Below are 26,787 nucleotides of genomic sequence, written 5' to 3' on the forward strand. Positions count from 1 at the left end.
GCAATAACGCGCGATATAGCAGTAACGCAATTCCCGCGTCGCGTCGCGGCGATCCGTCGTTATTCATTTAAACACGATGGCTCGTGGGGGGGGAGGGCACCCCACGATCAAAAGAAAGCGAGTGCTGGTTTCTCGATGTCTGATGTGGGAAGTCGTCGCGGGGGTTCGCGGGCACGAACTTCTGCGAGAAACGGATAGGAATTTTCGCAAAAGTTCCCCTGGAAAGTTGCGCGGATTTTTCCCCTTGCGGGGAATATGTTTCGTATCGCGGTTCGCAACGATTGCAGTTCGAGAGTCGAGCGCAATTATAGTTACGCGCGAGATCAATTTTTCTCTCGACCCTATATAGGAGTCCGCTCCTCGCGATCGTGGTAAGGGTGCTTATCGGCGGGTGAAGTGAATTTTTCCTCCCCATTGTGGGACGCGCGTACGAAAAATCGAATCCTTTTACGAGATTGAATTACGGAAATTAATAACGTACGTCTCTACCTGCATGAAAGAAGAAAAAAATTATTAATTTCCAAATCCGTTTTAAGTGACTAAGCATATCTTTTGATTATAATTAATGAATAACAATGACATTTAATATTAGCTTATTTGTAATTTGCGCGCGAGAATTTCGCAAATCCTATAAAAAGGTTTTAGAGTGCATATTGCGCACTTGCGCGCGTGGCTGGTACGATATATAAGCTGGGACTGTTAATGCCGGCTGCATTATTAATCGCTACAAATGCATCCTGATATGACATAGGACCGTGCAAGCCGCACGAGCAGGCTTTCAAAGCTGTGTCACAGGCGTCGCCCATTAGCGAGATAACTTTTAATATCTTTGTGCCGCCAAGATACGACGTTATCGCAAAATACCGCCGCAAAAATCCTTTTCTTCTTTTCTCTCTCGCGCCAACGCTCTCTCTCCGCAAGTCTATACTTTCAATGACGCAATCTCACCCTCCATTAACATGAACAACGGGAACGATGTAATTCCGAGCAAATATCCGAGATAAATATCGCGCGCGAAACTTCGTCGATTACCGCGAATCGCACCTTGTCATCCTGTACACCGAGGTGCTTTATGCGGAAATTTATGTGGTCACGAATGCGCACGGACACTTGTGACACGTGTTTCACTAGACGAGCTTCCAATGAAGCTAATTTTTCTACTCACCTCTCGACTATTGATTATATCAAATAAACACGCGGGCGCTTTTGTCATGACAAAATTGTGCACAAGCTGATGCCATGCTCGAATATCAGTTGGAATATGAAAAAGGCACGTTTGTTTTTTCACGTTTGATTGAACAGCACAGTCGAAATAACCGAAATAATTGCCTCGATCTGCGCAACGTTAACCGTTGTAATTGCAACGTTTTAGTGGCATGCTGAAGCCTCCAGCGGATTCAAGGCGTAAAACACTCGCACGCCGGAGCGCTTGTTCGTACACGAACGAACAACTGGAACGATCGAACCGAGACATTAGACGGTTGCCAGCGGCCATTAATCATACAGGACGAGGAGGCAGGTGATTAATGTTTCCCTCTGTGCGCGCGCTAACTTCGATCCCTCCCCCCCTTCCATCGCCCATTTTCACACTCTCTCCCCGGTTTTCTTCGAGTCACCGTTCCTCGGATTCCATCGCCGTTCGCCATCGAGATCGCATCGCGAAACCGTCCGACTGCTATCGCCGAGCGATTAATTTACTATACCTATCCGTCATTTCGCTTCGTTGCTGCTCGCCGGGGCCACGTCGATTTTCGAAAACTCTGACGAAACACCATGTATATTCTGGTAATATTCCACCGACGGTTTTCGTTTGAAAAAATAATACGCGAGTCGCGTGCGTGCGTGTTGTGTAGAAAACATTTTACTGAATACAAAATTTAGATGACGAGCCATTTGTAAAATCCATCATCTCGCAGTTATAATTCACGATTCAGAACAATTTTCATTATGCAAACCGCAATATTAATTTATATAAAACTTCAACAGACCTTGCAATGCTAGAATGACGCCAGTGATTTTAGGACGCATCAAATTTAATACGTGTATAAATTTCGTTGAATTGTGCTGACTTTATATATGTGTCTCGTGAATATATACATTATATATCTCAAATATCTCATATATTTACATACATATTTTATAATCCCGTATCAATTATAACTTTTACAAAAAAGTCAATAAAAAATGATAAAATAAAAAATATACAAAAATAGAATCTTTTATTATATCTATACACTTATAATTTCTGAAGTAACTTTATTAAGCTCCTTGGCTTGAACGGAGGCTTAAAAAAAAAAAAAAAAAAGAATAAAAGAAGGATAATTAAATCTGCCACATTTTGCGTAATCACCCTTCTCGGCGCCGATGATGCTGCGGTCTCGCTATTTCAGACCGGCACGGGCCTTAATAAGACGAGATTTAGAGCGTCCCAGGTGGCAGACTGGGCCTCAGCGGTGGCAGTTTATGTCGTCGTGTACCCCGACGGAGTTTCCGGACCATTTAACCGGGACGTAAATGTTAAAAGTCCCGCCCCGCCGTCTTTCCCTTTACGCTCCGCGCGTATCCGCGAACGTTACGAGCGGTTTTACATTCAAGCTTCGACGCGCCCTCAAACCCGCGGGGTTTCGCGGGTGGTAGCTGGGAGGGGAAGGGGGATGCACGATGCAGCCTCCCAGCGCATCGTGGAAAAAAGATGCAAAGCAGAAATTACCCGCGGAGAAACGGCTCGCTTGAGTCGCTATCGTTTTACGGGTTTCCCTATCCGCTGACTATGTAATCGGATTTATAGAGCAACTCATAGAGCCACCTCTATCATACACTTAAACTTTTTTTATGGGATGAAAAGTGAACAGATTCTGTAAAGTGTAAACGGTTAATCTGATACTGGAAGAAAGCAAGCTTTTTCGATATACAGCTCATATAACTACCTATTATTGGTATTATTCGTCGAATAATGTCTCAATATAATATAACAATAAAATATTAATATAAAATAGTGATATGAAATATTAAATGTAATACTGAATACGAAAGATCGCGAAAGAATTACGCTGTTTAATTAAACTTAGTCCTAGAGCTTGTATTGCAATTCGTTAAGAATTTATTGTCAACTCGAGATCCCTAAATTAGGAAAAACTCTGCAAAGAAAGCTCTTTAAGTCCAATCTCCTTTTTTTTCCCGCGCGCGCGACACCATCTTTGCTCACAGATCATTAAGAATTTTCCGGCCCAGGAACGTCGATTAATGGCATCGGCTGGATTACCAAGTTTTTACAGCGCCGCGCACCGGTTCCCGCACCGGAGGGTACGCACCTAAACACCTGCACCCCTTCCTTACAACCCCTTGGGACGGCAACCTTTTCTTCCCTTCCCGCTTCGGGGCTCGCGCGAGAAGTTTCCGCTCCGCGAGGACGGACTTTTCGCGGCATTTAACCCGCCCTGGCTCGGGAGACCGTAAAGTTAAATATCGGAGGAGGATTTCTAAGGCGCGGAGAGGCGAGAGGGTGGAAGAAACACCACCGCCGCCACGTAAATTGGCTTCGCCGCCGGAGGCGGTCGGTTAATCGCGCGAGGAGGTCGCGGCGACCGAGCAACAAACCAGGAACAAATAAAGAACGAAGTTAAAATTCAATTCGACCGAAAGAAACAATCGAAGTCCGGGACGCGAGAACTGTGGGGAAACCGCATTTGCGATTGCTTCAGCGAAGTTGAGGAGAAATCCAAGGAGACACATGGAAATTTCATGAAGCTCTCTTTGTTTAAAAAAAAAGCAAATAATAAAATTAACAGTAAAATGTGCAGTATGTATGTGTGTGTGTTGTGTATGACTTTTTTTATATATTTAGATGCAAGTGCACTCTCAAAAAGATCATAATCGCACCACAATCTGTCATATTTTAAATAATGCAACTTTAAATAACAGAATAATAAATATATAAAAATGCATAAATATATAAAAATATAAAAACAAAAAAGCAGATCAAGATTTCAAGGCAAGGCAGTGCTTAATCTGTTTTAGACAAAAAAACATATACTTTCCTCGCGAGAGCACCGCATCGGATTACGTACAGTAGAACAAGTCAAGCTTTCATCAGACTTCGGTAAAGCGCGCGCAGCATATACAGAATGTTTCCAATAAACTCATTATTGGCATTATTAAAATTTCAAAGAACACCGTAACATTAAATAATTAAAATGTCAAGACTTGAGACAGCTTATTTAAACGATTATAAGAATTTTTATTTGTAATTGTCTCACACTAGGTTGCACAGTGCAAATTGAGTGCAAAGTTAAATGTTCATTCCCCTGGCTCGTATGTTCAAGTCGAATTGATCATCTTACGGCGGTTTATCCGGATTTCTCGAGGTAAGTGTCAGTCCATATACGACAGGATTTTCTTTCTAGCGCAAATCATATGATACCCGAGCAGATCGAAGAATCCGTCTGAGCAATAAGTAAGCTCCAGGTGGCTGGCTTTGACGTGGGTTAATCTTTCGAGCTGATTACAAGTCGCGAACAGCCGGACACAAATCCAGTTCTGCCTCCTAGCCGTCCTGCCAAAACCGTCGGTGTAAGCCTACTTACACAGCCGAACATATAGCCAGCCAATCGTCGATTGGTAATCCGGGAATGTTTTCTGCCCGGTCCATTATCGGCTTAGTGCGGCTGCCGCGCGCTACTCTCTCCGTTCCGCAACGACCTGATTCCACGCGAGAAAAAAAGAAAACGCCACCCTGTACACCAGGCGGACCTCCGGATAAATCGATAGTGTTAAAGATAGTTTCCTTACACGCCACTTTGCAATCGCAATTCCTCCAAGACATTCGGAGAAACGCAAAAATCCTCTGTAACAATCAACACGATAACGCGAGTCCAACTCGATTTCAGTAAATTCAGAATAGTTGTAATTTGCGAGCTATATTTTTCGACAATTTTCGAAATAGCTGCCAATGAGACGCATTGTATTGTCGGTTTTACGAAATAATTGTTCGCGCGCGATTTTTTTGAAATTTTATTTTGTCGTCGCGCTCATTCAGTGAGACAATACAAATTTGTTACGAACGCAAATAAAAATTTATTCGAAAAAAATTCGGTCGATAGACGCTGCTCGTTTTATCAGCGTAAAAAAAAAAAACAATATATCGCTGACTAAAACTGGAGTAACAAGCGTAAACATCTGTTTTCACAAACTTGAGGAAGAATAAAGTACGGCCTTCGTGTATGTACACCATCACCGAGGATATTATTCGCGGCGCTATTGAGCACGCTTAAAAATGCATGGGCCACTCAACCCGAACCGGAAGCACTTCGGTTATCCTGTTATCCGGTATCCTCAGGGATAAGCCTCGCCCTCCCTTTAATGATGACCAGCAATATTTGCTCCTTTGTTTTCCTACCGAGAGAGGAAAATAGTGTGCGCCGTCTTGTGCATTAGTGCGCCTTCACATGATTACCAAGTGTTTTATTTCCATAAACGAGGAAATTACACGTGCAAATAATAAAAAAAGTCATGCATAGATAGTCACGATAGATGGTTTGTCCACTTCCTTTTCGGCTTAAAATGAAGAAGCATTATTTTCGGAAGTCTCAAGCTATAAAACTTTACAAAATCATGACTATCAATTTGATTATCAATCTATAATCTTCTTATTTTATTATTCTTTACTTCTTCATATATGAATAAATTCGTATGAACAAAAAAGTTTTTAGAATATGCATTTGCATAAATTTGCATAGACAGTTCCTTGGCAATGTTTAGAATTGCTCCAATTTAATTCAATATCTCCCAAGTATTTCAATAACAAAGTAAAGCGTCAATTCCGCGACAAGTGCAATTAGTATCTTACGAATAGAAAGTCGTGCGAAGTCTATCGCGATGCGCCAAGCGCAATCCCGGACAATTCCGTTGTCGCGCGCTGTGGCAGGAGATTATTCTATAATTTTAACAATCAATTATTTAGAATTCAGTTATCTCTCGGTAGCGAGGCTACCGGCGCGTATATTCAATTTTAAAACTGCAAACAGTCGCAACCGGGGCGCCCGTCGCTCGCGACGAGGCACTCAATATGTAAAGCGCGGATGTAACTTCGCCGCGCGCGGCCGCCGCGCGGATTAATCAAGCGGAATTCACGCCCGACTTGTAAACGTTGATCAAATATCCGTGAGCGAGTTAACGACCGCGGGATTGTCTGCGAAATTCGACTAATTCAACTCCCCGGTGCGCGCGCGCGTGATATTTTTCGGCGACGACATCGACGTCGAAGTTAAATTACGTTAGCCTTTTCGTTTTCCGGCGTCTCTCAATTAGGGGCACACTTTCCCTTCGTCGGTAACACGCCAACGCACAGTTTGCACGGGGGAATTTTTTCCCTTTTTTTTTTGTTTCCATAATTTCACGACAGTTCACTCAGTGTGTGTAGACTCTCGAATCTGAGCCGATAAAAAAGTTTCTCCAAAAAGTTCCCGCAACACGCCAACGGTCACGTAGAAACTCGTGAAAAATTTCCATCCTTTCCTAACGTATACGTACGCGTATGTACGGTATATTTGAATATGTATATAATTCATCGTTGCATTACACGCGATACTGCATTCAGCGTACCGAATGCGACCGCTTTCAATATAAAATGAAGAAATAATAAATGAACCGGCCGTCATGTACCGGGTGGTGGTTCGCTCACCTGATAAAGTATGTCGAGGGTGATCGGGTAGAGCAGGTGCTCCACGATGACTCGGAGCACGGTGTTGGGCCCGCCCTGAGTCTCGCCGGCACCGGATACCTGATTTTGCCCGGCGATCGCGACCTGGTTGTTCGAATTCTGTAACAGAGAAGGAGAATGGAAATGAATTAAGCAAACTTCGCAGGGATAAACTGATTGCGATTTACGAGCGACGTTTACGCGTCGCCCAAAGTACTAAAGATACAAAAGTTGCCGAAGTTTCGAATAACGTCATTTCACAAATGGAGTGATTTTCATCGAACTTGGTCCTTTCGTAATTTTTAGGACTCCGCATATATAGATAAATAATTAAAGGCTTGCTTAAACTAATTGTTTAATTATTTGCATAATAACAGGTAATAATAGCAGTACATGTAATAATAGTAATAATATTAATATAATAATAGAAATATGTAAAATAGCCTTCAATTATATTGGGATAGTATAATAGGAATATAATAATCGATACAGTTATTTTAAAATCCAAAACGTCAACAGATCAAGGTCTCTAAAAGCGTCGATAAGCGTCGATAAGACGCACACGAAGGTTCTGTCCTAATGTTTCCGATATACGTATCACGCTCATCAATACCAAACGAAATTTCAATAGTTAATAAAATGAATATCACGAGATTTTTGTCGTTTGACAAAAATGCGGAAAATTACTTGCAGCGTTGGCTTTGGAACGTTTACGTTTCAGGGGAATAAAAAAGTTTTCGTCTAGAAATAACAAAAACCTTGATTTTATTCCCAAATTATAATGTAAATGAGAGTTTTCTTGTATATTTTGTACATATTCTGTATGAAATCATATTGTTAAAATAGCTATTGTGTCGGGAAAATGAAATAATTGAAAGTTCCCTGGCTTAAAAGAATACATCATGGATGACCTTACTGACTTCGATGCGATGCATGATCCTCCTCCTTCGCACGATACACGGATCACGGAAATTCTCTCTCGGGGTGTCTGCTGAGCGTGATGAAGCGGAATAGAAAATGATTTCTTTGAAGCGAGAAGCGAGAAAGAGAGCGAGAGAGAGCGCCAGAAGAAAAACGGAGAGAAATGCGAGAGAGCAAACGAAAATAGATGCAAGAGTATTAAAATTGGACGCATACTGAGCGTAAAAACGAGGGAGACATTATACTTTGTAAGTGAGAGCCCGTATAATAGACGATGGCGCTGCTGGGTTATTAAAAGGAACCGTGTCTTTCCGAGTCTGGCCGAGTGAAACACCATGCACCGGTAAGTTCGGCCCTAATATTAGATTGGAAATGAAGTGGATTGGAAAAAGAAATCGTAGCAACGGGAATCGCAACTACAAGTTCTGCAACAATCAGTTTGCAAGATCTTGTCTCATCAATTTACAGGACAATTAATACAAGATAAAAATATTATTTGCTGCGTTACACTCCAACTGAACGAGTATAATTAAATGTTAAACAGTTACGTAAAATATATAAATATATATCTCTCTTGTTTTACAGAAGAGAAAATTCAAACCAATATTCATCTTCTTGGTGTAAAACATTTACTTATTACAATATTTAAAGAACGTTATTTTTTTAAAAACTTCAAAGATTTATGACTTCCTAGACAATTCCCTCAATTAATTTAAAAACAATGTTATCGCTAGAAATTTGGCGGAGGTTCATTCTTCCTATCTTTCACACATGCGAAATGCGTCTCGTGGACCGTCGTTTTCATCAGCTGCCGCTGCCGGTAAAGCTGTCAAAGTGAACTTTAAGGGGTACGACGCGACGGGCATTAGCATAAAATGCTAAAGAAACGCGCCACATTAGAATTTCGATGTAGATTAAAGCGCGGCACCCGCCCGAGCGAAGCTCCTAAATCTGACTTCGTAAAAATAACTTCTCTCGAGCTGGAGTATCCTAACGAAATTTCCAAGGCGACGACGATGGAAAATCGTCTCGCTTCCTAGTTCGCGCAGAATTGCTGGATAACTAAATTCCTCGGCGTAAGTAGCAGGCTAATTATTTGAGTATCGCGAAAAATTTCCCTATAAATATATGTATGAGTAAAAATTTAATTTTATGTCACTTTATGTAAGACGACAAATTATTTCCATTTTACGTTGATAAGGTACTTAATGGATTATTTTACAGTGGATGTGCAAGAACAGCCAGTAACCGACAAATAAAACAAAAGCGTAAAGAGAAATTGATTATTGTTATAGGGCGCATAACGGCTGTTACCATCTTCTATCGGAAGCCATTTCAGACGAGATTGTAGTAAGAAATATATACACGGCTTCTCGCGTAGCACTTTCCACGAGGCGATATATACAACTCTTTAATGGAGACGCTCGACAAAAGCAATTTGGAATAACCGATAAACAAGCGGAAAGACTGATACACAAGAATGCGCTGAATGCGCACTACGGAAATCATCTTCACGGAAGAAATGCAATCGCGGATCGCTACACTTAGAAGGTGCAGCGTTTAACCGCAATGTCTTGACTTAAAAAAAAAACGCGTTGAGAAAGAGTATAAAAGTAAGAGATCAAACCAAGCTACAGGTATAGTTCTTCAGTGGCGAACGATGATCGCAACAATTCGGAAGAAGTAACTCGAGTGCACGGCGCGGGAGTGAAATTCTATTTCAAGAGACGCTCGTAAACGCAAAAGCTTTCGATTTTGCGACGGTGTTAAACTACACATGTTCAAACGGATTTAAAATATTTAAGAATAAAAACCAAGGTGTCTTTTTAAAGTCCTTAAATATTTGTTATTGTTACAAAGAAGACAGGAGTTTTATAACAATGTTTCTTTTAATTTTGCAATCACGTTTACATCTCAAAATGTATTTCAAAAAGGAAAAAAAAGAGATCTGAGAAACAAGAAATATATCGCGCACATAAAAGTGCTTCATGATTTTTAGGTATATTTTAAATTTCTCAAAAAGAGGGAAAGCTAGTAGCAGCATAACGTGCCATGCGAATCGTTCTTTATGTAAAAAGTTGCACGAACTGTTTTCTCGCAGACGGTACGCCGAGGCTAAATGAATAGTTAAATGGCCGGTATTTCCTTCGCGCTGCGCGCGTTAGATCTTACGCGGAATTTACGAGCGTTCTAAACGCTCGCCTCATTGCGCCCTCGTTTCTTCACACCGGCCGCGCGGCCCGACCATCGTCTGTAACATCGCGCTTCGGTTTTTGACAGAGCGACTCTCGACGAGCGTCAATTTTTACACGTAATTCAGTTACACCCCTGGCGCATCGTGTGTGTTCCGTCTAATTGCGATGTAAAGCAGATTGAGGCTTCGTCGCAAGAGCACGGCGGATATTATTATTATACCGTCGACCGTGTGTCCGCTAATAATTTTACGAGCAATTTTATTGAAGTTCGCATCGTGCGCTCTCGCGGTTTAGTCGAGTTTCCGCACAGATTCAAAGCAGCCTCCGGCGATGTTGATAGGATACAAGTGTCTTTAACTGTAAACGTACTGTAGTAAATGCTTTACGGAAGAGCCGGACGTCGGGATTAAGTGGAATAGAAATGGACCAATTAAAATGGATGAGAGCGACTGGAAATATCAAGAATAATCTGAAGGAGCACGAGATGCAATAAACGTTAAAGGTAATTAAAATATTATAGCTGCCCGATTTTCAATTATGAGCTTACTTGCAATATAAATAATTCGCGGTAAATGCTAACGCGACTATTTTTTCGTTTCACCGGATTATTTTAGCATAAAGGTAAAAGCATTAATAAAGTGGTTCGACAAAATTCATGTTCTAAATCCTGATGGTCTTTCGCAACGGATAATATTCGAGATCGCCGCGCTTTCTTAAGAAAAAAAAATTACTTGACGTCCCGGCATCGGAGGAGAGAAGTGTGAGAAAGACGGAGGAGACGAGAACGAAAGTTCGCCAGCTGCTAATTAATTAGCTTGACAAACGGTAACTGACGGCTGTTTTCCCCTCCCATCGGATCTAAGCCCGTAAGGACGGTGTGCGGCCGGTCATTTTATCCGAGAATTAATCCTAAAGTTGCGCGGCATACAACCCCGGCCTTCTCGCATCGCGCGTTCCATCTCCGTTTCCCATCTTTTCACCTCGATGCCGATATCCCACCCCACCAATTAGCGGCCCATAAATTTCCATGCGTGCGGAACATAAATTCGCGCCGACGCTTCTCGCTCTTATTTCCTTCCCTCTCCTCTCTCGTCCCCCGTTTCTACCTTTTTTTCCCAAAGAAATTCCCGGGACCGCTTCCGCTCTCCCGATGTAATCCTTTTTATCGAAACCATGCGTCTTCCGCGAGAGACACGCGATATTGAGAGATTCCTGATGGAATCCCATCAAGCCGCCGCGAAAGAAATTTTTCGCCGGCTCGAGCGTGCTCGCACAAAATCTAATTTCATTTGCCGCTTATCGGAACGAAAATCAAATATTGCGTCAAAGATAGAAAGGTGTTCGGTTCTCTGAAAGTTAGAAGGCTACCGGAGAGTATTCCAGCCGAATATATTTATCGCTAGTAGTGCGAAACACAGTGCCGGTGAATTTCGCGCATGGCTAATTATGTCGCGGGATAATATTCCACCTCTTCCGTAATAAACTCTTCGGATTTGTGATACCTAAATCTCTTGACCTCGCGCGCAAAGATTTTCCATTCCTCGCGTCACGGCCGTTAGCAGGGCTCTCGAGAACGTAGCATAAATTAATAACGAAGTTACAGTTGTTATAATCTTATTTTAGTTGCAAATCATCCGCGCGACTGAGCCGCATAAATTTATATCGAAATAAACAGCCACGTGGCATAAGGAAACGTATGCTACTAAATATTTACTAATGTATATGACAGATGTATCAACTGGTTCCTAATTAAAATTATAATATTATGTTCATATGTTAAAATTACGGTGTACTAACTACACTGGATGCTGAAGCTTCCGTTATTTTTTTTACGAAAAACTATTCGCAAATTAAATATGAAATAAAAAATTTGCATCTACAAATTATGCATTACTTAATTACACGCAACGTCTCCAAATATAAATTGCGCGACTAAATTAATAAATAAAATAATATAATTTTTAACATTTCGTATTTTTCGCCCTTAACCACACTGTTTATTTTTTTCTGCATTTTTTCGCAGTAAGACCACGTCTTTTGTTCAACGAGAAACGTCACTACGCATTGAAAGACGGGACGTTTCCGTTCCAGTAAATTACGACGGAAAGACGGAAGGGATCTGCTCCCTTCCCGCCGCTTAGACCGACTTAATTATACTGAATGTCGATAATAAAGTCACCATCTGCGAGCGGCCTGGAGAGGCTCAATTAAAGCCGTCCTCTAAGCCGCCAAAGAAAGATCCTTAGAAGTGATGGAAGGAGTCTTCCACCCGAAAACTATACAATTCCCGTTCGAAACTCCCGCCGTGAAATAATAATCCTAATTATTGTTATCGCGAATCGCACAATAGAAGCCTGGAGAAATAGCCGGCAGCTGCCGCTATACCTCAAGGTGCTCGGCAAGCCCAGTGATATACGGGGTGTCTTAATCGTTGCGCTATTTTCTATGATTCTCAAACGATGAAAATTGTAGTGTCGAGTAAAAAAATGTCCCGTATTTTATTTCACGTCTTTACGTTTATCGAACGCTTAAAGTAGCGAGTTTAGCTACGAAATAATCGCATTCGTAAATCTAATGTAATCGTCGTTGATACGACAAACTACCTGTCTTACGCCCGAGTGCTCTTGTCTATATCGCGCGTACGTTCGTGACTTCCGCGGCCCCACTAAAAACAGACCGGCGGGTGATAAAGCGACGAGTATCTCTCCAGAATGTTGTGATCCGCAACGCGTGCGCGCGGCCTGTGCATTCCGGGGCTACGAGATTGCCGTGGCGCAACGGAACGCCTCTCGGTCCGGATCGTTACCGCGACTATGCACTTGCCCGAAGCCGCTTTCAAGGGGTGAAATAACTACTCCTAGGGGTAGTTTCTATCCCCCTTTGATAGCTCGGCCTCGGAACTAACGGTGAGTGCCGGGACTGGGAACATTATCATAACCTTCCATTACTTGTTGCCGCCGCCGCGATCCACCTATCCCTATCCTCACCCTCTCTTTCTTCATCTTGCACATTCTCCGCCTCTTTTACTCTCTTCACTCTTCCTCCCGTTCAATATCTATCTCCCTAGCCAATCGCGGCCGGTTATCTCGTGACGCGTGTCGGCACCTCTCAATCCGATTGGTATATTCAACAAGATCCTGGCAATCCTGTTTTCCGCTCTTTTGTATTCTAACACCTTCACCTAGCAGAATCAAATCAGCAAAATCAAACTAAACCTGTTGGATTTGTTTACCCATTGTATACTAATTTTTACCACTAATAACAATTTTATATTCCGTGCCATTTTGGAAAAAAACATGGCGCTGCTACCTTAATATTAAGTTGCAGGACTAAGTTAGACCACAATAAAAAAAGAAAACCAGAGGCAGAAATGCAAAAGACTATCACTAAAAAAAAAATTAATACATTCATCCCTTCTGTTTCAAACGACTGAATTGAACTCAACCTTATTAAGAGTTCAAGGGTAAAGTATACTTTCCTATCAGCAAAATCAATACTTGTGCACTCGACGCGGCATAATTTGTATCATTAAAATATAAAGTTTCAGATTTGGTACCCTTCGCCATTCCTTTTGTACCTTCCGCCGGAAACTACTCCCGACCGTTTCTGCCTTCGGCTTCCTTTTTTAATTTTTTTTTTAATTTGTGATTCTGCTATCTTAATTTTGAAGTGTCATAGTTCTTTCCAAAATAGCGAAATGGAGTACAAAATCATTATTATAAGTGGTGCAAATTAATACAAAATTTATATTAAATAATTCGATAGATCCAGTTTGATTTTGTTGATTTTTGGTCCTGCTAGCTTATGTTAGTAGAAGTGTAATCTGGCGCCGGAAGCTATGAAACGATCGTGGTCGAGATCGTGTCGTAAAATTTTGACTGGAAGCACCGCGGCGCGAAAACGAACGTTAAAGTTTTACAAGCGATCTCTCGCGAAGGTCTGATCCGCGGATATTCTTCGAAAATCTTTCCTGCTCTCGGAGTCTATACCTAGAAATTTGCAATTCGTTCTCCACGCGATACAATAAACCGATTCGTTCGCGCTAACACGTCACGATCTATGTAAATCTTGCTTGCCAGGGTGAATCTTGGTTCGCGCTATAGAGATGGAGCTTTTCCAACTTCGATACGATCAAAGGAATTCGCCTTTTTCAAAGACCATATTTTCGAGTTTTCGTTCCGATCTTGAGGTAAGTTTTTCGGCCCTCTTTTTCAAAACCCGTGATATCATTTCAGACCCGACGTCCGAGGGACGTCACTCCGACGAGAGGCATCAAATGAAAACGACTCCGATGATAAATAATAATGCCACACGGCGTTGATTCTCACGATAAAATACGAACTGGTAGCTGCCGTTACAAAAAAAGACGGCACTTCTAAAACTCGGAACGGAAAAGATGACGACGATTAATGATTGCACGACGGCCGTCGTCTTTTTTATATCGTCCCCCCCTCTTAGAGACTTGCATTGTCGAAACCAGTTATTTGATCAGCAATACACTGTTCGTTTAATTGCATTGAATTTGAGTAATGATACTCCCCCGTCGCCGTCGAAGTTATTGAAAACGTGACAGTAGCCCCTGAGAATGATTAATACCGCGACCATTGTTATCCTTTTTTTTTCGTGTCCCCATTGCTTTTAATTGCGTTCGATCCGCAACTCCGAATAAATTACATTCGCCTGGGAATTATTTGTTTCGGTGGAATGAGAATTGCGATGAGAATTTCGAGAGTAAGTCCCGCCTCTGTTCCGTTCAACTCGCTCTCTCTGTCGAATTGCCCGAGAAAATAATAGTGTCTGAGAAAATAAGAGGATTCCGCAGACCGCGATATCAAACCGGCAGCTTTAAAATCCGTCTGGACTCGGACGCGGAGGTGCGGCATTCTATTACCTATTTAGACTGGAATTATTTCATTACGAGATATATTATTTCGAGAAACTTATCGGTCGAAAGCACCGAAAAATTTGACGTTTAATTATTATCTCATTTTAATAAATCTTTAACTAGAGCGAGATATTTTTCCACGCTCGACACTCTTGTGCAATTTCACTTCTCGTGAAATAGACAGTAAGGATTTTGACAAACATCTTCTCTCTCTCTCTCGCTCTCTTTCTCTAATCTCAAATTAACATCACCGACAATTATTCTACGATACATTGTTTAACTTCATTTCAAGAGAATACAAAACGACCCCTCTCGCGGCGCAACATACGCTCGAAGGCGGAACGAAGGAATTAAGAATTAATGAACACTTGGAAGCGAGAAGCAGCGGTAGATTGCCGGGAAACGTCCCGCGATTTCTTGGCGAAACGAGGGAGGATAACACGTCGGAATACGGCTATCCGCAGAATGTTCCGTGGATGAGAGAGAAAGAGAGACGCCGTTAAAAAAAAAAGAAAAAAGACGAGGAGGAGCGCGATAAGAAAACTGCGCGGAAAGTGCCGCACGCTCGTTACACGAGCAGCGCAAAATTTTTCCTGAATAATTCATCGGCCGGCGCGGCGATGGAATTTCCGCCGTATATACGTACACGGAGATGCAACCGTGACGGCGCAGCGCGGAGCCAACGTGTATATCACCGCTAATGGACAGCGAAGGGCGCGAAATAAAAAGTAATCGGACGAACTTCATCAGCGACGAGACCCGCGCTTAAACCCGAAACGGTGAAGAAAAGAAAGAAGGAACGATCTCAGTTCTACTTTGCGGGACGACTCGAGGAATTATTTGCGTTCTCTATGAAATAAATTTATATCTCTTCGCTTCGCTCATGGGATTAATGATTCTCGAGATATGTAAATTGAAAAAAGATACATAAAATTAAGGTTTAGGTTAAGTTAGAGTATCTATAATATAAGAGTATGGACAATGTTGGTCGATTTTTCATTGGTTCTTCGATTCGCCATATGTAATAGAAAAATGGAATTTTTTATTATGTATAAAAGCAATAAAATTCGCGTAATTTTAAGTTTAAGTTAATAAACAATGTTATAAAAAGAAATGCTATTGAGGCTGATTATTATATTTTGCTATTTCTTTATGTGACAGAGTGATGCAAGTTAGGTTAGATTACGTTGTCAGGCATACTTCATAAGTTTCATTTAATGTTATATTTAATATTATATTATATTATAATGTTGCTATTATTGAGTATATTATAAATAATAAAATATATACTTTTTAATTTACTTATTACTTTCATAATTTCTTATTAATATACAAATTCCTTATTAATGGCGGACGCGGTGTCCGTACTCTTATTATAGGTATACTCTAGGTTAGGTTATGTAATCTAAAAGCTCAGTAAAGAGAATCGTATATCGTAAGTGCGTTTGATGCTTTGATTTTTATTATATTCCCGACGCGCTTTGCACGTCCATTTCGGTTCAATCCAATTCACCCCGATCTCGTGCGTCACGCGTCAAACGACACGAGGAACCTAGAGCGGGAAAAACTCCCATATGTGATTCCGTCAAATTAAATTATATCCATTAAATTCGTGTTCACGGGCTCGATCTCGGGCCCCGATACCGGTCTTTGTGCCGTATTTCCCGTCCGCGTCGACGACGTTAGTTTGGAGTTTGGACCAGGGGGAGAATTTGTTGGCTCGTGGGTCGATGGTACGGCCATCGATTTCAATCATGCGCAACCCTGACACCGTTTACTCACCCCCCCTTTCAGGTACGCACGCGACGCCGCGTATTCCATTATACGCGTCGAGTTTTTCGATCCCCCACCCCCCGATAGTCTCGCTTTTTTCACGATTTTAATTTTTGTTTTCCTCTTTCCCTTTTCTCCCTTTCCCGTCTTCTCCGCCTTTCTGCCCCCCCTTTTTTTCAGCGCCTGTACATACCTCGCGCTCGCGAGCGGGATAAAGAACGCGCGTTCATTGGACGACATTACGAGCGGGATTCGCCGCTGTCAAAATGATGGAGTGGCCCACCCAGCCAGACGGACTCTTCTGCAGTCAGAATAATCAGTCTTCCCGGCTTGTAGCGTCACCCCTTTTCCACCCCGTCGCATCCTCCCGCGCTCCCAAAGCCATTCGTGCTCTGGCGGAAATCCGTCCAGAATCGTCGCAGCTACCTTTGACGTATTGTGTGCTCGTAATGTCGAACGAAATCAAACACGAGCCTCGAACTAGCGTTTGGCGAGTTCGTGAAGAGAAGAAAAATAATTCGCGATTTTCAAGAGAATCATTCGCACGCTTACCCTTTAATTCCTTTCTTGGTGATGTGTCACGAGTAATTTTCTATTTTCGTTCCTTTCGCAAACTTTCATTATCGTTACGTTACACATCGTGGCGATATGATATAATATAGATGGCCTTCGAAAATAGTACTTGAATTGCATGGATATACGATACTTGAATTTACATGGAGTCTCGAATAACATATTGTAACAATAAAAAATTGTGACAGCCCTACTTTTTAAAAGGTTTTTTTTTAATAATTCCTTGTAACCAAATCCCCAATTCCATACGGATCTATAGAGTCTTGAATTGCACGGTTTTCTATAAACACAAAATCAATTAGTCGCGTTATTCGAGGGTCACCTGTATATCTATTATGCATCTCTAGAAATTGCTTCTGGCTCGGGGATACCTACGATGTTTCACCCCCGACGTTTTTCAAATCACCCCACACAACAGCAAGACAATTCTCATCTAAAAAATTCACAAAGTCAAATTTCGTCGAAAAGTCGAGGAGACACGTCCCTCGCGCTCCCACAAGACATTCCTACTTCTTGATCCCCGGGTGTCCACGTTCCAGCGAGGGGGAAAAAAAAATTGAACGATCTATCTTCATGCATCCTTCTCGGCCGACCCTCGCGCCTCGGTATTGGTAAAGCGCCAATAAGCTCGCGTATGCGGCTTCGCGATACGCATACAAAGCCGTCGATATACCGAGATCCGATACTGAAGAGAGGGTGTACAAAGCCATCGGGAGAGGAGAACGGGGTCGTACTCTTTTCCAGCTGAGCAAGGGGGAGGGGAAGCGAGCAACCTTTCAGATTTGTTGCGAGAAAATATTCGATTTTTCGCGCCATCAGTAAAAGCAGCTCTTTTTCTCTTTCGCGGCGACGCGACGGGGAAGGAGGTAAAATATGATGGAGGTCGCGGGGAAGCGCGTCGAATGCGTGGAAATGATGGATTAGGTTGGCGTCGTTTACTCGTCTTTAACTCGCGGTGAAAAAGAGAGGAGAAGGAGGTTTCTCTTATGCGCGAGGGATACGCGATATGCAAATATCTTTAATAATGGTTAAATACAGTGTTCCCTTCTATCTGTTAAACTGTTCGGTCTCAATAACAGGTCGTACAATGTCGTATTTCATCGGATGATCTGAATGGTGTGGTTAACTATTGTGTCCATGCTAATGTCGGTGTCCATTATCTCCACGCAACGATTGCAATAACGGCCGTTGTCGGCAATTATGATTATGTCGTTCCCTATCCGCATTATAATTACCGGGGTAATTAATATCTATCTTCAAATCGAATGCGAGACATTCGCATACGCCGCCGCGGATAGTATTATTAGCTATAAAACGTCAGAGCTACGACAAGTCGCGTATATGCCGCACTTTTTGTCGCGGCACGCCGCATATACGTTGAAATAAACGAGTTCGCTCGCATGCCGCTAGCCGCGATAAAGTGCAGTCGTAAAACGTCCCGCGAACTCCGTTCGTGGGATCGTGAATTAATAAATAGATGCGGAAGTTAATCAACCGTCCCACGAAGTTTACTTTTGTCAGAAACGTTGAACGTTAAATTACACGGCCGTTTAGGTTAAATTACAGTCTGCTCTATTGAATTGCGGCATGTCGAAAAGTTTTTCCGCGTGCCAGTGAAAAGTTCATCTATTTCGACCGCGATACTATACCAAGAAAAAATTACATGCAATTTCTCTCGTTTCTGAGATAACAATGCGTTATGCTTATAGAGCAGCCGGTACCTATAGAAGTTCAAAGACAAAAGACAGATGAATATCAAAATTCAATTTATGAACAACGGTTTATAAAAATAATAAGATTGCCAGTTATTCTGACGAATAATTGAACAATGAATTTTATTTCACATATTGCGATATTACGAAATTCAATATCATTTCTGAGCAGCTGTTGTACACATCGAGACAAAGTACAGGGCGATGTTACAAGATAATATCCGCGGACGTTCCACGTTCATCCCGCGAGATAGATATATATTCTCGGTCGGGCCAAAATTTCGCTCGAGTGGGCGGGAGCGAAAACGACATTTCCCTCTCGGCGATAAAGCTCGTTCATAGGGGTCGGATAAGCGGGGGCGCCCTTGGCTCAAGGGTGCGTGGAGAGGACCTCGCTCTCTGTAGCGCGACGGTCTTCATAGCTTGCATATTTCAGAGCTCGATACAGTGAATGTAGGTCTAACAATGGCACATTGTTATTCGGACCTGTCGCGGCTGCCAGCCAAAGTGGAGCAGGGTGGCTGACGGAGGGGCGTTCGAGCCCCGCCGGCCACGGAAATACAGAGGGTTCGCGGCGGCGGCGCGGGCGGCGGAGATCGGGAGGAGAGGACACGGCTACGCGCGCGGCAAAATGGTGTAATATTTTTAATGGAGGGTGTCTCGGGTGATCTACGGCGCGTTGCATTGTTTCTGTGAGACACCCCGTGCATTGTATCTTCCCCATTTCTCAACCCTCTTTTCTCACCTGCTTTCTTCCCGTCCCGCCTTACTCATCCCGTCCCTCACGTCCTTCACGGTCGACGCGAGAGCGACCCCGAAAAATCCCCGAAAAATCACGTGTCACCGATGTCTGCGACGATTCAGTTTGAAATACACAAAATGCACATCACGCAGACACTTTGACGTTCAATACTTGCATTATTAGTTTAATTGTCGCTAAACAACGGTAAATATAATCACGCAACTACTCTCACGACTCTTTTGACAAATAGGGAATATTCTCGCGAATTGCGGTCTATCGCGAAACTCGTAACCGCAATAAGTCGCGCGGGAAGAAAAATGATTCCTATAAAAGCAAGATGATGCCAAGAATATAAAAGGAAAATCAACAGCGGATACAACAATCGCGGAGGCGGTTTTGTATCGCAACATATTAATTGTTAAATGTAACGGGGAGGCAAAAGCGGGATTATTGAAGCACCCGCCCGTCCTTGCCCCCGTCATTGTATTCGGGACGGGAACAATGCCCCAAATTACGCCACTCCGCCGCGCGTATATACTCGGTCTGAAGGGAAAAAGAGTGTGAGATCCATTGCCAGTTTCCCTCCGGACGTAACAAGATTATATATATACGCGCGATCACTTTTCCGGCTTTAACGCCCAGCTTTTATGTTGCTCGCAATTACCCCGGTGGAAGGCATTAGCCCATAAACAATGGCCGCGCGGCAAACAGATTAATAATCCTCGTCGAGATTAAGCCCAGTACGTATTATTTAACTCTTTAATTGGACGTTAGGTGCTTTTTCAATCTAATCGCGAAGTATTGTTAACAAATTTCAAGTCTTTAATTTTAACCGGCCGGAATTGCCGGCCCCGATCGCGTGCCCCCGATCTCTCTTTTATTCCTAAACAGCCCCATTTCGTGCCCCGTAATGATTTTTATATACTGCGTACGTACGTCGTTCCATGTTCCATGCATTCGTTCGCCGCGCATTTTTATTGCCTCGTCGTTGAATCGAATATTCAATTTTACTTTTTCTACCCCTGGAGCTCTAGCCTTCTGTTTTTCTAGTTTGCCGCTGTATTACTTTGCATCCTAGTTCTATTGCTTTTCCCGCTGAGAAATGCGTCTATCTCTCTCTCGCACTCTTTCTCTCGTTCTCCCTCTCTCATGAATCCGATAGCATCTACAACGTGCGCGAAAGTGTACCAACGATAACCTAGTGCCCATAATAAAAAGCAACGACAAGGTTTTAGTCAAACGCGTCGCTTAGCGAACACGTTTACTTCGTGGTAACGCTGATTTATTCATGATCGCCGCGTTTATCGCGCACTGCGCCGGTTAGCGTCGGCGAAAAATGTTAATGTTGACACGGGTTAATTGCAGAAAATTCATGTACGCGAGCTGTCTCTTTTTTTCTGCGTTCTTGTTTACATCACCTCGGCCTAGACTGCCCTGGACAAAAATAGTCCCTGGCATCCGTAACTAACCACTGTAAAAAGAACTCTTTTTGCTTGGACAAGCAATTCCTATAATAAGTGAAACAGGACATTGCAGTTATGATATACAATCAATTAGAGAGAAATTACTGAGTGGGGGTGGGGAGGTCCAAGTTCGAATCCTGGCTGTGATATTTTTTGCAATAAATTTTTTAATATGATTTAATAAGAATGCTTATTGCCTCAAAATTTAATCGATTATCGATTTAACCCTTTATAGCACTCATATAATGTCTTTAAAAAATTTTTTTAAATATTTTTTTTACTCCGATTTCTTTAAAATTTCATATCTATGTATTTTGAATCACTGATTCTCGCTCGAATCTGTAACAAAAATTTCAAAATTTACAACGGTTGATTCAACTCCATATTAAATATTTATAATCACTAAAAACCTCTGAATACTCGTTTCAGGTAAGTAATTTTTTATTTTTAGTTGTATATCAGATCCGCCATTTTAAACTTTGAAAATCTGACTCCATAATCAGCGACTCCAAAACTCCCTGTATATCTAGTTTCAAAGAATTCGTATGTAAAGAAAGATGTATGCTTCAAAGGGTTAAGTATGTAGATTTACTGTTCAAGCTAGGAGCTGTGTTTTAAAAACCGACAAAAAATCGGCGCGCGCAGTTTACTAAGTTTGGAAAAAGTATTAAAAATTGACACAATATTATTATTAGACTACCAAGATCCAGTTCTAGTCATAAATAGCGTTCTTCTCTCTAATCGATAACATTCCTATGTTTCGAAAATAAACTCAGAAGCAATATCACAAAGATCTCTTCGAATTTTGGGTTAGAGGGAATCATGGGTTAGAGTCCATATTTAATATAAAACACGTGGCTTTCGATTCGCGACACGTAAGCGCATATAGGATAAAATTCAACAAAGGGTTTGATCTCCCGTGATACCGCTTCTTTCTTTTTTCTCCTCGCCGATGGAAAGTTTTCCGAGAGAACAAGGAAAAAAGTCGCCGACGGTGTAAAGCAGAATTATGTCGCGCCGTTATAGCGGGACACGAAGCTGCCTTTTACCAGGGCTTCCTGCCGGGCGTGAGTTTAGTTTTAGTAAGGGCGCGAGCGAGCGAGCGCGACTACTACTAAAGGCTACCGAAAGTTTCGTTGTCGGGAAAAACCATTAGCCGGCGCGCGCCTTTTCTTTCGTGCACAGGCACAGGCGGCATACTTTCATTGCCGGCTTTGTTACGACCGTCGCGTCGCGCCGAGCGGAATCTGTTTTAAAAGTATCAGGGGCCGAGAGTCCGCCCCAGCCGCAGTCGCCCCGCAAGGCGATAAAAATTTTCCGCGCGCGTGGCCTATCGCGGCGAGCTTTTTCACGCGGGTTCCCGCGTCGGCCTCGGTGCGGTTAACGAAACGCGAAAACTCGGGGACATTTTCGTGCTTGGTCGTTCGTCGGGCCCGTCATCACACGCGCGTCAAACAAAGGTGTGCACGCAACTCGCCGCGTACGAAAAATCAACTTTTTCGGAATATTATAAAAATTTCCGAGATAAAAATAACGTGAATTAATTTTTGAGCCGGTTTTTTCTTTCCGTGAAATATTTTGTTGCTTTTCAAAAAATATAATAAGGCAAACCTTCGAGACAAAAACCAATTCTCCTTCAATTTTGTTAAAAAAAAAAAAAATTAAATGCTCGAATATTTACAACGGAACAAAAAAAAATGAATATTTAGTTTCAAGCACTATTGAGAGATATTTTTTTAGCCCGCGAATATGCAAAAACAAATAGCTTGCGTTGCAAAGCTCCGTGGTTTACGATTATTATTCTATACTATATTTACTGGCATATTTGACAATGATACATAAAAGTGTGGAATAAATATCAATTAGCGCCGAAAGGTTACAGTATAAAATATCGGTATAGTTTGTGTGTTACAGTTAAAAAACCCCGGGATGCTTTTTACTTTTTTCCTTCTAAAGTTGACATTATATGTTGTAAATTTTTTAATAATAATATCGAGTTAACAAAGTATTGTAAATAAATGCAATAAACGACGTGTAAAAATAAAGTGACGCAGTCAAGTGAGTAAATTCATTAGTCCGATGAAAAAAGTATCAAATTTTCTCGTTTTCTCCAAGTTCATTTGTTTCCCGCTTTTCCGTAACACACCTCTATTTATAAATAGACATATCACTGCGAAACTTCGCTCGCGGTGCATGCCAAGCTATTTACGCGCGCGTTCAAATTAAATCCCGTCGACGTCTCGAGCACAAAAACGAAATCATTCGAACGAGGACAGGAATGGTGATAAAAGCGGCCGCGTAAAAGCAGTCGGAAATATCTAAATTAATCCAAATTGCCAACTAACATGGAACTGGGGAAAGGCGTTGTACGACGGGCGAGAAGCCACGTAAAAATACCTCTTAATTCCGGTCGCGGGTTTCTAGACTGCGACGAAAAGCTTTCCGGCGAACTTGGAAACTCAGGAAAAGTGCATTTCGAGAAGTTAAAAGTGGAGCTGTAAAGCTGACGATATCTCCAAAACTCTTCGTGTGACCGCGTAAAAACAAATCGATCGAAAAATAAGCGTAAAATAAAGTTATCTAAATCGAATTCGCAATGAGGTTATACACGGCAATTCGCATCGATGATCTGACATTTAAGTTTGAAAAATTAGATAAAAACTGACGTATTCAAGGCGATGTAGGTAATGCAGAGAGAATTTGGTCTTCGCGGCAGCTATTATTAAAACATATTTTCAATTTCGACGTAATTTCAATATATCCATTATTCAAACGTGTATCAATATTATTTCAATTTCCATGTAATTTTGCGCATTCAAAGCGCGTAATTGAAAGCGTCTAATTGCTCGCACGGTTTACTTCAATGGTATTTAATTTGGTTTTAATTAGATCTCTCTTGATAATAATCTATTTTTGGGCGCGCACAACGCGCCGTCACATTATAACTCTCTCATGTTTTTATCGCTTTGTCGTCCGAAATATACCTTATTCTTGTCTCGCTCATTCCCGCTCTAAACAACGCGGTTATTCGTTGCGGGGCGGCGAGCTCGGCTCTAAATTAATTACTAAACAATGCCGAGGTGCCGCGGCGCACGGCGTCTTTATTAAACGGAGTTCGCCAACCGGGCATTTACTTAACCGACACATCACCCCCAGGGGCTGTCGCGTTTTACTCATAAATATATTCCCTTTCTCTCTCGCGCTCTTTCTCTTACGCTAAATTTGATTTCTCCTAGCTGTTTCGTGCCTTCGCCGACCTGTTCCGTCCAGTCCGCATTCAATTATGTATATATCTCGTGCAATCGATACCGGAAGACTTCTAAATTCTAAGACTGTTAATTTTCCTCGCGGATGCTTCTACGTGAAAAGTAGTAGCAAAGTCTATTAGTTTATACACACCAGAAATTAAATCGAGAAGAAACAAAACATGTCAATGTCGAAAGTAGAAATACTGGATTATATAATAGATATGTAAGTTTTTAAAGATCAAATTGCATAATACGTGAGAATGAAGAAACTGATATGACTCGTACAAGTCATTCTCGATCTGAAATTGCGCGATGATTTTTTAATCGAGAATAAAAGGCATGGGACTATAATAACGCGTGTTTCGTGGCAGCCGTCGTCGCGGATTTGTTTCTTCGTTCATGTAAAATTGATTTCTCGTTCTAGACTGCGAGCACGCGGTGGCTGACGCGCGACGTTCGTCTTGCGTTCGGACCGCAGAATTTCCGGCATCATCGTCGCCCACGTAGAGACAGAGGCCGATGCGCGAGCGGTGCATCGCTGAGGCTTTCACGGCGATTGCTTTTTCGGCGTCGTTTGTCAGTCTGGACGCCCGGCGAGAAATCATTCGACTGCAGAGAGAGCCAGCGAACGCGCCGTGAAACCCTTCGCCATCTTTGCCCCTTCAGAAGTACTGTCGCGTTTTCTTTTTCTTTCTTTACCTAACCCTCCGTCTGTATACGTTTTTTTTTGTACCGTTGGACTATATATTCATGACTTTAAATATCTCATTCGCTAACGTCAAAAGTTAAAATCGTTTAAACACTACTGTTTGTATAAGAGCGATATTAAATTAAAATTACCATCGTATCTTCCTTAACTCTCCGTCTGTATACGTGGATCTGTCACGTTTGATGTTATTTTTCCTTACCTTAAAGTATTTAGAAAAATCTAAAAAAAAAATCACAAAATATCTGTCTACATTTTAGTTGATTTTATAGTCATCGTTTATTTAATATATTTTCTAACAGGCTTGCAAGTTTTACAATTACAGATATCGTTTTGGCTCGAACGCCATAGACCCACGTATACAGGCGGAGGGTTAAGGAAGATACGATGGTAATTTTAATTTAATATCACTCTTATACAAACGGTAGTGTTTAAATGATTTTAACTTCTGACGTTAGCAAATGAAATATTCAAATAAGTCATGAATAGTTTTAGTTACAAAAATGTAGGATAATAAAATTATAATTTGCTAAAAACACTGATCGAACATGTATTTCGCGATTTTTCATAATTTTGAGCCGTTTATTCCGAATTATAGGTGGTGGACACTTTTCGTTGGCGGACCCTGTGTAATATTTGTCTTTAGATCACGCACACTCGAATTTTTGATGTAGAATCAGAACGAAAATAAAATTGAAGCTCGAGCATTCTTTTATTCTTGAATGAACATTTATAATATAAATATAATACTTTCTTGATGCGCTAGAATGCTAATCCTATCTTAAGAAAAATTCACTGTTATACGGTCGGATTATTTTAATGTTATTTCTATACGAATAACTTTATCTCTCAATATTATTTTAGCAACGATATAATTGGAGAAAGGCTTCGAATATAAATATATTTAAGTAAATTAAATATAAATTGTATTTTTATAAAGATATTTATTTTTAATGTAACTTGCAATTGATTTTCTTTCGTCGAGAATTTAATTTCAAGTTAAATCAACTATTTAACATCGCAAATGAATAAACGGTAATAAATTTAGATGTACTTAACATTTTCTCCACGCGCTTGAAGAGAAAAATCTACAAAGTAAAATTTACTTACAAGGATATATATATATGTATAAAACTAAAAATAAACGTTAAAAATTAAATCTTAATGAGAGAGAGAAGCAAGTTGGAAACAACTTCAATATTTTCTAGAAATAGAATCCTGCGTGGCGCGTGAAAAAAAAACAGTGTACATTAAACATAGTTTAAGAAAGTCACTTCAACTCCTTCTCGTTCTTCTTCCGCGTATTTTACGACCGCCCTTATTTAACGAAGCGATAATGACATCGTGATACACCGAGAGAGTAATGTGAAACTTGCGCATAGGAATTTCCTAGAATTACGATGAATTTTGTTCTCAGACAAACCGCGCACGTCGCGGCTCTGTAAATCCTGTGGATTGCAAAGTTTCCACGGTCACGTGTGCCGGGAAAGTTTCCGCGTGTCAAGAAAAAGCATCAGCGGCGACGAGGCGCGTCGCCGGGCTATTTACTTCCTTATTTATTATTTTTCGTGCGGACCATCACCGCCGCGTTCCTTCCCTCCTCCTCCCCCCCTCCCCCAACCGCCGTCCCGATACACGCGAAACTTTCCCGGAGGATTCCCCGTGGGATCGGTATCCGTTTCCACCGCGAAGTTGCGCCCCCGGGGGGGGGGGGTGGCAACGGCAGTTCGGTAACTCAGAGGAGGGAGGACGAAGAGTGTTCTCGGGAGGGAGGCAGACAGACCGACACGGTGGCATCGGGAAACTTACGGGAGTTACGATGTTGACGACGCGAATTGGCGGTGCTGGTTAACGATAATACTGCGGCTTCGC

General features: G+C 41.8%; 1 protein-coding gene across 10 annotated transcripts in view; it reads right to left on the bottom strand.

Annotated features, from left to right (window-relative positions):
- The window catches only part of LOC112455823 (polypyrimidine tract-binding protein 1), a 219,305-nt gene that overhangs the window by 41,383 nt on the left and 151,135 nt on the right, over positions 1-26,787 (bottom strand). For all 10 annotated transcript variants that reach the window (XM_025018018.1, XM_025018016.1, XM_025018019.1 and 7 more), the window contains one exon: positions 6,680-6,817. In XM_025018018.1, the coding sequence (XP_024873786.1) occupies positions 6,680-6,817 (138 nt within the window). The remainder of the gene's footprint in view (positions 1-6,679; positions 6,818-26,787) is intronic.

This window comes from Temnothorax curvispinosus, unplaced genomic scaffold (assembly GCF_003070985.1).
Source record: "Temnothorax curvispinosus isolate PA1 unplaced genomic scaffold, ASM307098v1 QBEX01006396.1, whole genome shotgun sequence".
NCBI lineage: Eukaryota > Metazoa > Arthropoda > Insecta > Hymenoptera > Formicidae > Temnothorax > Temnothorax curvispinosus.